General features: G+C 49.2%; 1 protein-coding gene across 3 annotated transcripts in view; it reads left to right on the top strand.

The window, feature by feature from the left end:
• The window catches only part of Tmem63a (transmembrane protein 63A), a 37,266-nt gene that overhangs the window by 21,175 nt on the left and 1,350 nt on the right, over positions 1-14,741 (top strand). For all 3 annotated transcript variants that reach the window (XM_038348982.1, XM_038348983.1, XM_038348984.1), the window contains 10 exons: positions 580-717; positions 3,082-3,235; positions 5,726-5,832; positions 5,923-6,009; positions 6,425-6,487; positions 9,264-9,426; positions 11,339-11,444; positions 12,779-12,946; positions 13,502-13,617; positions 13,899-13,961. In XM_038348982.1, coding sequence (XP_038204910.1) covers positions 580-717; positions 3,082-3,235; positions 5,726-5,832; positions 5,923-6,009; positions 6,425-6,487; positions 9,264-9,426; positions 11,339-11,444; positions 12,779-12,946; positions 13,502-13,617; positions 13,899-13,961 — 1,165 coding nt within the window. The remainder of the gene's footprint in view (positions 1-579; positions 718-3,081; positions 3,236-5,725; positions 5,833-5,922; positions 6,010-6,424; positions 6,488-9,263; positions 9,427-11,338; positions 11,445-12,778; positions 12,947-13,501; positions 13,618-13,898; positions 13,962-14,741) is intronic.

The following is a 14,741-nucleotide window of genomic DNA, read 5'->3' as shown; positions in this document are numbered from 1 at the left end:
AGTGCTGGGATGCCACCACTGCCTGACTACAACAACTTCTATAAAGGAACACATTTAATTAGGGCTGGTTTACAGTCTCAGAGTTTAGTCCATTATTATGGCGGGAAGCATGGTGACATGCAGGCAGACATGGTGCTGGGGAAGGAGCTGAGAGTTCTACATCTGGATTCACAGGCAGCAGGAAGTCACAGTGAGTCACACAAGGCCTGGCTGAAGCTTCTGAGACCTCAGAGCTATCTCCCTAGGGATGCACTTCCTCCAACAAAGGAACCCCACACCAGCAAGGCCACACCTCCTAATAGTGCTCCTCCCTAATGACCCATGGGGGTCATTTTATTCAATCTGCCACATCTGCTCATGATCCTCCTGCCTCAGCCTCTCCAGGGCTGGGACTGCAAGTGTGCAGCAGAGCATGTGGGTCTCTCTGAGCACTAATAATACAATAGTGACAACGGGGCAGGCATTCTGTGCGTCTGTGGCTGCTGTGGCTGCCGTGGCTGCTGTGGCTGCTGTGGCTGCCGTGGCTGTGTGCGGCACAAAGGCGAACCGCACCGTAACAGCTTCTGCATTTCTCGACAGCATCCTGAAAGACTTTAATGCCTGCAAGTGCCAGGGCCTTCGGTGTAAAGGGGAGCCCCAGCCGTCCTCCTATAGCAGAGAACTCTGCGTCTCCAAGTGGACCGTCACCTTTGCCTCCTACCCTGAGGACATCTGCTGGTAAGTTCCCAGAGGATGGGAGAAAGACCCGGTTTTCTGCAGAGCTTGGGGAGTGGGTAGAAGGATGGGGCATTGGGAGTGTGTGTGGGGGGTGTTGCCTGGTTACCTGAAGCATAGATGTGGCCTGGCTTTTTTTTTCTTAAAGAAATATTTATTTATTTCTGTGTGATGGTGGCAAATACCTTTAATCCGAGCACTTCGGAGGCAGAGGCAGGCAGATCTCTGTGAGTTTGGTCTACTGAGCAAGTTCCAGAATAGCCAGAACTGTTGCACAGAGAAACCCTGTCTCAAAAAATCCCCCAAAGACACCCACTGAAACAGTTTACCTGAGCTAATGGGAGCTCACCAACTCCAGCCATACAGGGAAGGAACCAGCATAGGACCAAACTAGGTCTCTGAATGTGGGTGACAGTTGTTTGGCTGGGGCAGTCTGCAGGGTCACTGGCAGTGGCTCCAGGATTTATCCCTACTGCTTGTACTGGCTTTTTGGGAACCCATTCTCTTTGGATGGATACTTTACTCAGTATATAGTAGGGAGGGCCTTGGACCTTCCCCAAAGCAATATCCCTTACCTTCTCTGAGGAGTGAGTGGATGGAGGGTGGGGTGGAAGGAACGGGAGGAAGGGAGGGAGTGGGAACTGGGATTGGTATGTAAAGTGAAAAAAGATAGTTTGTTTTCTTTTTTAAAAAATAAAATAAAAAAGAGAGAAAAAAACATGCCCCCCAATATTTATTATTTTATTATTTTTTGGTTGTTTTGAGATGGGGCTCATAGCTGAACTTACTATGTAGACCAGGCTGTCCTTGAACTCACAGAGATCCCCACCTGCCTCTGATATTAAAAGTGTGCACCAGTATGACCAGTTCTTTATCAAATGTTTAAACACCTACTGTATGCCAGATACTATTCTACTTTTGTTGGTTTTATTATTTTAATTTTTATGTACATGAGTATTTTGTCTGCATGTGTACCATCTCTGTGCCTGGCGCCCACAAAGGCCAGGAGAGGGTTGTCATTGTTCCTGGAACTGGAGTTACAGATGCTTTTAAGCCTCCGTGTTGGTGCTGAGAATCGAATCTGGATCCCCCGAAGCAGGCAGCACTCTTAAACATTGAGTCATCTTTTGACCTGTGGCCTCGCATTTAATGGCCAGCTGCACAGGTCACGTGGCACCAGGCTCTGGGCCTGGTGCTGTGATGTGTTTGATTAAGTCAGGCAGAGGAGTCTATGCTTTGTCCTATGGTCAGTCTTTAACATTCAAATGCTGTCCAGAAGAAATATCATGTCAGCTATGTACCTTATTAAAAACTGTCTAGTAGCCAAGTTAGAGAAAGAAATGATTGAAATTATTTTTTTTTTTTTTGAGACAGGGTTTCTCTATGTAGACAGGGTTTCTCTATGTAGCTTTGGAGCCTGTCCTGGCACTTGTTCTGTAGACCAGGCTGGCCTTGAGCTCACAGAGATCGCCTGCCTCCCTAGTGCTGAGATTAAAGGTGTGTGCTATCACTCACTCCGCGACTGAAATTAATTTTAATTTAAACCTCTATAGTATACTCCAAATGCTAACATCGTAGCATGTGATATATATTTTTAAACCAAGACTCATGTTTCTCCCATTCATATTCAGTCTTTGAAATCTGTTGAATATTTTATGCTTCTTGGACCTCTGTAGCTGAGGCCATCCACACCCCAAGTGCTCGGTAGCCACGTGGCTATGTGACTGCCACATTATACAGCACAGCCCTAGGTAGAATGGAGGCCTGCTGCTGAGCTGAGCCATGTCTGTAGACCTCGGGCCAGATTTAGGACCCACCCTGACGAAGGAGGAATCCAAACCTGCTGCCTGCTCGGCAGGCCTTCTCGGTTGCTTGGGTGGAGTAAATCTTGGATGCACATTATCCCTCGCTTTTGAGCTAGCCTGTGACATCGTCTTCCCTCTGGGTCATAGAGCATCCCAGAATCGAGGCTGTTTCCGTGGGGTGAGGAGTCAGGTCCCGCTGTGCCTATCTCCCTGCTTGCCTCCCTGCGCCTCAGCCCATGCCCTCCCTGGAAAGAATGTACTATTAGTTACAAAACATTGCATCCCTCAAGAAGTGTCAACGCCGGAGTTTTGCCTGGACGGTGTCGGGTGTCTGTGACATCACTGGTAATTCCCGTCACTACTGACAACTGTTCTGAGCTCCATGACCTGAAACTCGGCTTTCGGTGGCTGAAGGCCAGTGCAGAGAACTCGCCTTGCTCAGCCAGAGTCCTAGTCTGGCCTTCCTAAAGTTGACTTGACCTGCCTTAGCCACAGGCGCTGCCTGTGTTGTAATTGGCTGTGCCTGGGAGACTAAGCCCCTTGGCTGATTTGCCCTCTGCAGGAAGAACCTCTCCGTCCAGGGTGTCCGCTGGTGGCTCCAGTGGCTGGGCATCAACTTCACTCTGTTTGTGGTGCTGTTTTTCCTGACCACACCCTCCATCATTATATCCACCATGGACAAGTTCAATGTCACCAAACCCATCCATGCGTTGAATGTGAGTGATCGACCTTCAGGGAGAGGGTGGTGGGGAGCAGTAACCGGACATGGGGCTTGAAGGCTTGAAGCAGGGGGTCGTGTCACTCGGCCCATGTTTGCCCTGTGTGCGTGTGTGTGCGTGCACGTGCACAAGTGTGGAAGCCAGAGAAGGATATTAGTTGTCCTGTTTATTACTTTGAGACAATCTCTCGTGGACCCTGGTAGAAGTCTGGCAGCTAGAAGGCCCAGTGATCTTCCTGTCTCCACTGCTTACAGTGCTGTGGGCACAGGCAGGCACAAACCTGGCTTTTCACACGGACCGCTGGGGATTTGAACTCAGATCCTCATGCTTGCACAACAAGTAGTCTTACCCAGTGTAGCCTTTGAAGCTTTAAGCAGGCACGGTGATGTCTATCACAGAGCCTTTATGGTCACGCAATTATGTTCACTTAATGGGATCAGTCTAATGCTCAACAGGAAAGGTCGTCTGAGCTGAATGATATCTGTTTAGCCTGAAGAAATGTGAAACATTTATGAAAAACTGCATGGTTATTTTGCTAAGCTTATAGTAAAAGTAGAATATACAGCTTGGCATGGTGGCTCACACCTGTAATCCTAGCACTTGGGAGGTAGAGGCAGGAGATTGAACATAAGTTCAAGGCCACACTGGTTTACAGAGTGAGACCCTTTTTCAAAAACAGACCAGCCAAGTCTGGAGACATGTCTCATGGTTAAGAGCTTTTACTGCCTTTTTCTAGAGGACACGGGCTCTGTTCCCAGCACTACCCCAGTCAGCTCACAGCTGCCTTCACTCTGCCCTCCACATCAGCCTGAACGTATGGCACATAGACGCACACAGGCAAATATACACATGCATAATTTAAAAAAAAACAAGGCTTAAAAAACCCCCCAGCCAACCAATCAAACATAATCCCCATACTTATTGTAGAATTGCATTTAAGCAATGGCTCCAGTGATGTATATATATTTGGCTTTACTTTCCAATTTAGTTCTTATTGTCTTGTTTTTTTTTTGTTTGTTTGTTTTTGTTTTTGTTTTTTCGAGACAGGGTTTCCCTGTAGTTTCTAGAGCCTGTCCTGGAACTAGCTCTTGTAGACCAGGCTGGCCTCGAACTCAGAGATCCGTGATTGTCTTGTTTTAAAGCATTGTATTTGCTGTAGGTAATGAATGTTTTTCAAAACACCTCAGATGATCAGGCAATGATAGATACTTAAGAGGCTAAGATAGGTCATATGCCAGATGTGGTAGTGTACACCTATATCCAGGGCTTGGGAGGGGTCCTGGCCCCCTAGTCCTAGCTTTGCCACCACTGACTGGTAAATTCTGAGCCTGAGTTTTTCATCCATTAGCTGGATTGGTCACCTGTGATAGATGGGAGGAGCATTTATCTGACTCGAAAGACATTTAAAAACACCTAAGTATGCACGGCATAGTTTTCTTTAGACAGACAACAGGTGAAATTCATTCTCTTGCCAATCTTTTGGTGCAGACATAAGGCCTATTTTTCTGAGGACTTCTGCTGGTTAGAGGTCCCCTTTGTCTGTCTTATATAAACTACATTCTTATTTCACCAATTCTGATCCTAGTTTGGGTTTCTTTAAGTAAGAACTTAGACTGTGGGTGTAGCTCATTGCATAACAAGAAAGCAGCTTCATAGTTTTCCTGTCCCAAGTACCCCAAATTAAAGAATAAATAAAGTAAAACAAACATTTAAACATACATGCATGTCTAGTGCTTGAGGAAGCCAGAAGAGGGTGTTGGCTCCCACTAGAACTGAAGTTATAGATGGTTGTGAGCCACCAAACGGGTGCTGGGAATTTACCCCATGTCCTCTGGGAGAATAGCCAGTGCTCTTAACCACTGAGTCATCTTTCCAGTCCCTAATTTACTCTTACGTAATTCAACAACCTATTTTTAGAAATGGACTTTAATAAATCTTTTCAAAATGTTCAACTTAAGCTTTTAAATTTTTCCATATTTATTTCTGAGGTCCTGGGAACTCACACATACTTGGCAAGCACTCTGTACTGAGCCATACCTCTAGACAGCCGCGGCTTAGTTTCAAAGAGAATTTTTTTCCCTTTTTTATGTTCCTTTAATCAGTGAAAATAAATTCTGTAATGACAGTAGCCAGTACAACCGGTATAAACAGGATTAGGATCAGACACCATGGGGCTGTGGCAAGCTGGAAAGTGGGTGTTGACCAGTTGGAGAGGAGCCCTCGGCCCTCCACTGAGGATGGAGAAGCAGGTCTCCTCCGGCCCATCAGATGAGTGGAGTTGCATTGCGCGTGTGACTCCTCCCTCAGCTGTAAAGGTCGCGTAGCCATGAAGTGCAGTTACTGTTTATTTGCTAGGGCTTGAGGACTGCCCACCCTTTACCCAGCATGGCTTTGGTTCTGGAGGATGGCTAGGAGCACTTTGAGATACCGGGTCCCCAGAGAGCCCCAACCCTATCTTGACCCTCTGTGGTGACTCTTGTCTTTCAGGACCCTATCATCAGCCAGTTTTTCCCCACACTCCTGCTCTGGTCCTTCTCGGCGCTGCTCCCAACCATTGTCTACTACTCCACACTGCTGGAGTCTCACTGGACGAGGTGAGCAGAGTCTGAGGCTGTTCTGGAGTGGATGTCTCTTACTTGATGAGCAGGCACATCACTGGATCAACTCGTCTCTGTCCCCTGCAGGTCAGGGGAAAACCGGATCATGGTGTCCAAGGTCTACATATTCTTGATCTTCATGGTGCTGATCCTGCCCTCCCTCGGCCTGACTAGGTACATCCGCCTCCTGTCCAGCCCCGCTCAGAAGCCTGACCCAGTTCTTGCCATCTAGTCTGGAAGTATAGTCCTTGGAAACAAAGAACTGTGAACAAAACTTAGAGAGGACTTTCCTTGCAGGGAGGGTCTAGTCCTAGCTGTGTTCTTCTTGTGGAAGGAAGTGCCTGTTAAAACATGTGTGACGAGTCACATGTAGGGGGCACCGCAGGGAACAAATGCCTCAAGATTGGGGCTGCTTGTAGAGGGGAAGAAAACGAAAGTGTGTCGTGACTACAGCTAAGCGCGGGGAAGAAAACCGGAGGGCGGATGGTGTGAGCAAGACCTGGGTTTCATCTCCAGTATTGAGACAAACAAACAAAACCCCCCAAGATCCAAATGAATAAGAAACTCATGGAGTTCGTCTGCTTTTCAGCCTGGATTTCTTCTTCCGGTGGCTCTTTGACAAAACTTCCTCAGATGGCTCCATCCGGCTGGAGTAAGTATGGGCTCAGCCGCCATCCAGAGTGCAGATCTCAAGAGCTTTGTGAGGGGAGGGTGCTGCAGAGTGGTGTCAGGCCTCAGCTCAGGCTTTCTCCCCTGGAAACAACAGGCCTTGCAACCACACCAGCCCCCTGCATTCCTGGAATATATGTGCGAGCTGGCCTACTTTGTGTGTGCTTGCAGAAATGTGATTGTCATTTAGGCCAAGACTCAATTAGTGGCAGTCACTCTTCTTGTCTGAGACTTATTTACAGACCACAGAGCCACTGGGGGAAGGCGCTGCTGGGTTTTAGCGATGCTCCAGCCAGGGAAGGATGCTAATTAAACGTAGTGGCTGTGTAGCCTGTGGACCGTTTAGCTAGGGGAATGGAGTTTAGTTTAGGGCTGGTGGATGCCCTTGTTACTACTGTAAGCCTATGTTACACTCACAGAATTGTGACAGCTGTTATTTAAAATGGCTCTCGGCTAAATGTTTGTGAGTCCTTATTCAGCCCTCACAGGAAGTTATGAGGGGGCTGAGGAGTTAGCTCTGTGCATAAAGTGCTTGCTGTGTGCGAGGACACTTGTCGTCCAGGCACGAGGAGCCAGAGACAGGAGGATTCCAGGAGCTTATTGGCCATCTCCAGCTAGTGGGTGGACTCCAGTTTCAGTGAGGGAGAAAGAGAGAGACAGGGTCTCAAAAAATAAGATAGAGAGCTGGGCGGTGGTGGCGCACGCCTTTAATCCCAGCACTCGGGAGGCAGAGGCAGGTGGATCTCTGTGAGTTCGAGGCCAGCCTGGTCTACAAGAGCTAGTTCCAGGACAGGCTCTAAAAAAGCTGCAGAGAAACCCTGTCTCGAAAAACCAAAAAAAAAAAAAAATAATAAGATAGAGAACCATAGAGGAAGATATCTAGTGTATATGTATGTATGTATGTGTGTGTATATATATATATATATATATATATATATATATAGAGAGAGAGAGAGAGAGAGAGAGAGAAACAGAGAGAGAGAGAGAGAGAGGTGGGGGGAGAGGGGGAGAGGGAGAAAACAGTGAGGTAGATGTTATTCCTGTCTCAATCTTAGAGACAGTGGGGTCAGAGATAATGCGTAGCTCACCCAAGCTTGTCCGGCTAGTTATTCAGCCTAGTTCACTGTACTCGAGGGCTTTCAGCAGCCCCAAAGGCTCCAGACTGATTGGCAATGGTTATGGGAGAGGCTGGCCTGAAAGGTTGGGGCATTTGTTTCTTGCTGAGTTGACTGGTGACTCAGGAGAAAGCAGCTACAGACAGACAACTACCTACCCAACTAGCTCTTGCCTTGGTGGCCAGTGGCCTCTGACTACCAAATCCAGTGGCCAGCTCGCAGTTCCTGTTCTCTGTGACCTGTGAGCCCCACCTGGCATATTGCCTGAGGCTCATCCTGGAGACAGTGTCCTCACTTGACTCTGGACTCTGCTCATGGTCTCCCTGCACACACAGAGTCTCCTTTGCAACCTCCTTGAGACTTCCTGCAAAGCTGAGTCGGCTGCCCAAGGGCTCTATCCTAGGCTCCATCCTCCTCATCTGCACCCATGGCTTCACTGCTACTTGACTACTGAATCCAAATATGTGCACAGAGGGGCTAGAGGTGTGCCTCGCTGGGCTTCATCCAGCACCAAGAAGTTAGAGAAAAAATTAAATTCCACGGTATCCAGGTTATCACTTTAGAGTCTGTCTCCTTCCCCAGCCTCAGATGGAGCCCCTCCTGTGCACTGTAGGCTTTACCTGCCCTAACTGGATCTGTTATGCCCACAGTTTCCTCACAGCTTTCAGTGTTGGTCCAGAAAAGGCCTGGAGCTCACCGTGCCTTTTTCCTTCCTTCCTTCCTCTCATGCTGTACCCACTTTCTCAGAAGACACCCCAATTCCATCTCTAAGAAAGATGGAGAATCAGACCCTGCCTCTTGACCCCACCAGCACCTCACCCACTGTACCCCATAGCTGTCATAGTGTCCTCACCCAGTGTACCCCATAGCTGTCATAGTGTCCTCACCCAGTGTACCCCATAGCTGTCATAGTGTCCTCACCCAGTGTACCCCATAGCTGTCATAGTGTCCTCACCCAGTGTACCCCATACTGTCGTAGTGTCTTCCATGCTGTAGGAGGCTATCAGCCTCATGTTCCTCCTCTCTCTGCCGCTGCTTTCCAGGCTCACCTCCTCTCACACTGTTCCCTGGGAACGCCAAGGCCACCACTTCTCATCAGTGTCATTACCCATGGCCTCCTAAACGCATCGACGTTCCCACACAGCAGACAGCCCCTCACTGCCTATGTTTGGGCTCCAGAGGGTGTGCAAATGCAAGGGGCTTGGGTTTTTTTGTTTTTCTGTTTGTTTGTTTGTTTGTTTGTTTTGAGATGAGACAGGCTTTCTCTGTAGCCTTGGCTGGCCTGGAACCTGGAACTTGCTCTGTAGATCAGGGTGGCCTTGAACTCAGAGATCTCTGCCTCCCAAGGGCTAATTTTTTTTTGTTTTATATTATTTTAAATTTTGAGAAAATGTCTTGCTATGTAGCTGGAAGGGCCTAGACTCATGATCCTCCTGCCTCTGCTGTCTTTCCCAATGATGGGATTTCAAGCATCATAGCCTGATTTTCTTCTTAGCTCTTAGCACAGTAACTGACACTCAGCTGGTCTCCACAAACGTGCACCGAATGATGGAGGCAGGCAAAGCCCTCCCAGAGGTCCCCGTTCTCCTTCCAGCTGGAAGGAAGCTCTGGGCTCCCAGCTCACAGGCCTGCCTCGCTCCCTAGGTGTGTCTTCCTGCCAGACCAGGGTGCCTTCTTTGTGAACTACGTCATCGCCTCAGCCTTCATCGGCAGTGGCATGGAGCTGCTGCGGCTGCCGGGCCTCATCCTCTATACCTTCCGCATGATCATGGCCAAGACAGCCGCTGACCGCAGGAATGTTAAGCAGGTACCACCTTGGGTCCTCCCAGTGTCTCCCCCTACTTCCCCCCCGTGGGCCTCTCAGCTCTCTGGAATAAGTGCTAGGCACAGTGACAAGTGCTTTTCAAGTCCTGGCCCAGGGTCGCCTCTGCCTTGAACTCAGAGAACCTCTTTAGATTGTGGCGAGTCTTTCTCTAGCTTCCATTCTGAATCATGGGCTGAAAGAAAGAGCTTGGGATTTCTGTGGCCTAACCAGTCTGGCCACATACTGTCTAACTTTTCTCATCCCCCGTACAAAGGACCTGACAGAGGAGCTTAAGGAAGGAGAGAAGGATTTATTTTGGCCTCCAGTTTGAGGGTACAGTCCATGGTGGAGGGAAGGTGTGGGGGTGAGAGCATTTTGTACCTGTGGGGTGGGAGCCCGAGACAGCTGCTGACACTGGATCCAATCAGGAAGCAGAGAGAGCCGGATGCTGGTACTCAGCTTGCTGACTCTTTTCCCTCTTTCATTCAATGTGGGACTTTTAGCACGCGTACGGAATGATGCCATATACCTTATGGTGGGGGTGGTCTTCTCAGTTAAACCTCTCTAGAAATACTCACACTGAGAGCTGTGTCTCCTCCAAGGTGATTCTAAACCTGGTCAAGTTGACAATCGAGGTTAGTCATCACAGGCGAAATGCATAGCTAAAAGCTATGTCATTAATGGTTTAAGCACCTGCTTAGCAAGAGAGAGATGATAACCAACCCATAGATCCCCTTCTTGGGGGTCTCTGGACTGAGTCTTAGGAGTGCTCTGGTGTCCGGGCTCTTTCAAGCTGTGGTACTTTTCCAGACCTCCTAGGTCGGGTGGTGTGGGCTCGCTGTTTCCCTACGCCTTGGTGGGGAGAAGGAGGAGGCCGGGCTCGCTATTTCCCTGGGCCTCGGTGGGAAGAAGGAGGAGGCCGGTTGTTGTCCTCCATATTTTGGGATGGATACGACCAGTCTCCTTGTTTTACAGTGGTACTAACTGGGCTGGCTCAGGCCTCCTGAGCTAGGGTTGAGCTGTTGGCAGGGAGAATGCTCAGTCTGTGTGGACTGACTCTATGGAGTATACTCCAGCTGTATCTGCCCCAGGGGCTCATCGCCCTGGTGGTTGGACACAATTACAAGGGAACTCTAGGAGAGCACACACAGAGCCTTGGAAGATCTGACTGTGAGCTTCAAGAATCTGGAGCTGGCTGGAGAAGAAGCCGAGGCGTTCAGTAGCACTCATCCTAGCTAGTCCTTCCCAGCTGTTGCAGAGAGCCACTTGTTGATTCCCAGATGCTCAGCAGCTCAGACCCCAAAATAATCACACAGAAACTATATTATTAAATCACTGCTTGGCCCATAAACTCTAGCTTCTTATTGGCTAACTCTTACATCTTAATTTAACCCACCTCCATTAATCTGTGCATCACCACAAGGTTGCGGCCTACCAACAAAGTTTCAGCAAGTCTGTCTCCAGTAGCAGCTCCATGGCTCTGACTCTGCCCTTCTTTCTCCCAGCATTCAGTTTAGTTCCCCCCCCCCCCACCTACCTAAGTTCTGCCCTATCAATAGGCCAAGGCCGTTTCTTTATTAAACAATGGCATTGCCGGGCGGTGGTGGCGCACGCCTTTAATCCCAGCACTCGGGAGGCAGAGGCAGGTGGATCTCTGTGAGTTCGAGGCCAGCCTGGTCTACAAGAGCTAGTTCCAGGACAGGCTCTAAAAAAAAAAAAAAGCTGCAGAGAAACCCTGTCTCGAAAAAACAAAAAAAAAAACAAAAAAAACCAAAACAACAACAACAAAAAAAACAATGGCATTTACAGCATATTACCCAACCCTATTGGAAACCTCCCATCTCCCATGCTTGGTACATAGAAGGATGTTTGGGGACAGAACCCACCTAGAGTGCCTTAACCCTTTCTTTCCTAGAACCAAGCCTTTGAATACGAGTTCGGAGCCATGTATGCATGGACGCTGTGTGTCTTCACCGTCATCATGGCCTACAGCATCACCTGCCCCATCATCGTGCCATTTGGTAAGTGGCCCTGGCATCGGTCTCAGGGTTCGTGGACAGCTGACTCTTTCACACCTCCCTGATTGCTACCACCAGGTCACAGTGGATTCCCAGCAGAGTGACATCTTGTAGTTACTCTCTTATCATGTCTGGCGTGAGTTTCTATTCTGGTGTATCATGGTATATTTTTTGATTTGTATGTGTGTGTGTATTTTGTGTGCATGGGTGAGTTTGGGTGTCCATGCACTTGGTGTCTAGGGCAAAGATAGGTATTGGATTCCTTCCTTCCTCCCTTCGTTCCTTTCTTTCCTTGATTTTTTTAAGCACAGGGTCTCCCTTTGTAGTGTTGTAGACTCTATGTAGACTAGATTGGCTCAACTCCCAAAGATCTGCTCTTCTGAGCCTCTGCCTCCTGTGCTGGACTGCAGGTGTGAGTCACTATGCCTACTCTCAGATCTCTTTGTTGCTCTCCACTATGGATGAACACAGAGCTCTTTGACTGGTAGGCCGGCTAGCTCTGGGGAGCAGTCTAGCTCTGCTTCCTCTTCCCAGTGCTGTGGTTACAGATGTGTGTCCAGTGTTTACCTTGGTGCCCAGTGTTTACCTCAGTGCCAAATCTGATCTCAGGCCCTCACGCTTGCGGTAGGCACCTTATGTACTGAGCTAGCTCCTCAGTCATGATTTTCATTATTATTATTTTTATCACCATCATCATTATATAGATTATATATTTTATAAAGACAAAGTCTTGCTATGTTGTTGCACAGATTGGCTTCAAACTTGGGATCCTCTGCTTCAACCTCCCAAACACTGGGGTTGTAGCTGTTTGTGCTGCCTTGACTGACTCCTTTTAATATAATTTAATTATTTAATTAATTAAGGGCTAGGTGGCTAAATGACTCAGTGGTTAAGAGCACATACTGTCCTTGCATAGAATCTGAGTTTGATTCCCAGCACACACATCTGTCAGTTTACTGCCTGAAACTCCAGCATCAGAGAGTTGATCTCTTTCATCTCCTTGGTTTTATATACACACATACACATTCACATAAATAGATTAAATAAAATAAAATAAAAGCCTGTCCTGACTAGCTCTTGTAGACTAGGCTGTCCTCGAACTCACAGAGATCCTCATGCCTTTGCTTCCAAGTGCAGGGATTAAAGGCGTGCGCTACCACCACCCAGCCTTAATTATTTATTTTTTGAGACAGGGTCTCACTGTATAGCTCTGGCTGTCCTGGAACTCACTATGTGGACCAGGCAGGTCTCAAATTCACAGAGATCTGCCTGCCTCTGCCTCCCGTGCTGGGATTGTGGCCCAGCACGACCTCTAGCTCAGAACCCCTCTTTTGCAGGTCTCATCTACATCCTGCTCAAGCATCTGGTGGACCGGCACAACCTGTATTTCGCTTACCTCCCGGCCAAGCTGGAGAAGAGGATTCATTTTGCTGCTGTGAACCAGGCCTTAGCAGCTCCCATCCTCTGCCTCTTCTGGCTTTTCTTTTTCTCCTTCCTTCGTCTGGGTAAGGGCATTCTGCTCGTGGCCCTCATTCCCACATGCATACCAGCCAGTTTCACAGCATCAGTATGGTGGAACGTGGTGCTTCTGGGTGAGGGCTGGTTGGTATGGTGTTGGCAACCTGGCTACTGAGCTAGGTCAGGTGTGGCATAGCTCCAGAAATCCCCATAGAGCAGACAGATCCAGTACCGGTTCGGTGGGGGGTGGAGACTGAGCCAGAGGATATGAGCTCTACAGTCACCCCTAGGGAGTCCCTGCCCTGTCCAGCCCTAGGCTCCAGAGTCTTGGGGCAGCTGTCCCAGCAATCCCACTATCAAATGACCATTTACTTGGTGTCCCAGTGTCCAAAAGCTGACTAGGGATGATTCTAGCCAGCATGTGGGTCCTATACCCTGTGTGCTCTTGGCTGTGGGGATTCCTTTCTGACTGTTGGAGTGAGGGGTGGTGGTGGGGGCTAGGGAGCAGTCACCCACAGTTTAGACACCAGGCCTGGCCCCTTCCTCGACAGAGCAAGCATGACAGGCAGTCCCCTGCCTCAAGGCTGCACCTGTGTTCCCAGGTCTGACGGCCCCCTCCACTCTGTTCACCTTCCTGGTGGTGCTGCTCACCATCCTGGCCTGCCTGCTCTACACTTGCTTTGGATGCTTCAAGCACCTGAGCCCCTGGAACTACAAGGTACCCACCTGCTGCCTGCCATGCCTCAGGCAACTCTGAGGACAGCAGCGGCTCCCTCTTCTTCCTCCCTCCCCATGTGACCAGCCCTCTCCGGCTCATGTGATGTGACTTCCCTCCCTCCCCTATTCCTGGCCCCTGTCCCCATCCCTCAGTTGAGCTGCTTTGGGAGTCTGGTGCTGGCTGGTCCCATTATTCTACTGGTTACTAGTCTGTTTGTTTGGGGGACCTTTGTTCAGAGAGACCAGTTCTGTTTGTTATTGTGTCTCTGCTGTTGTCCACAGACAGAAGAATCGTCAAGTGACCGAGGAAGCGAAACAGAGGCCCACGTGCCCCCATCATTCACAGTAAGCGATCTGTGTTTCTGTCCCTATGGTGGCTGTCTTTTCTCCCTCTGGTTGTAAGGCCCCATCCAGAGAAGCCATAGGAATGCACTGGCATAGCGCTAACTAAAAAGAGATCCCAGGTCAGTTGCCAGGCTAGTTTTGAGCTAATGTCAATTGAAAGGACTCTATAGTCAGCCAGGATGCTGCTGTACCTGCACGCAGGAAGCTGCCTTGGCCACTGAGGCTTACCTACCCAGTGGATGTCCTTCTTTCTGTGGGCCACAGTGCCCTGCTCGCTTGCCCTCTCTCAGCCCCACTGCCTGGAGAGTTGGACCTTCAGCGTCGCTGTATCCGGAGGTCCTGTGGCTGCAGCTCTGTCACTGGTTATTCGAGTGCCTGTGTGAGAGCCTGGGACAGCTACGGGAGACAGCAGACTTGTGCCCCTTTGAGCTCAGCAAATGCTTAGGGCACCTTTTCCAGAAGAGGCTGCCAAGTTGGAAAGGCCCCCTTCTTTCTGGTTTTCCCTGCCTCTGTCCTCCAGGGTGCTACATCAGGGTAGCGCGTGGCCCTTGAGCCCCAGATGGTAGAATGGTAACGTCTGGCCATCCTAACAGGTGTGAGGGTGGGACACTGGTGGCCTCTTCAGTCTTGGTCCTTCTAGTGGCTAAAGACTCCTCTTAAGGTCTGTCCTTGGATAAACCCCTAGAAAGAAGGTATTTGGTAGCATAATTACCCAGAGACACCCTTGCCTCTGCCAGCCAGCAAGGAGAGCAGTCTGGGTGAAGTGAAAAATCCTTCATT

This window comes from Arvicola amphibius, chromosome 12 (genome assembly GCF_903992535.2).
Source record: "Arvicola amphibius chromosome 12, mArvAmp1.2, whole genome shotgun sequence".
Classification (NCBI taxonomy): domain Eukaryota; kingdom Metazoa; phylum Chordata; class Mammalia; order Rodentia; family Cricetidae; genus Arvicola; species Arvicola amphibius.
Note: the sequence above shows the minus strand (reverse complement) of the source record. Positions and strands in the feature narration are given on the sequence as shown.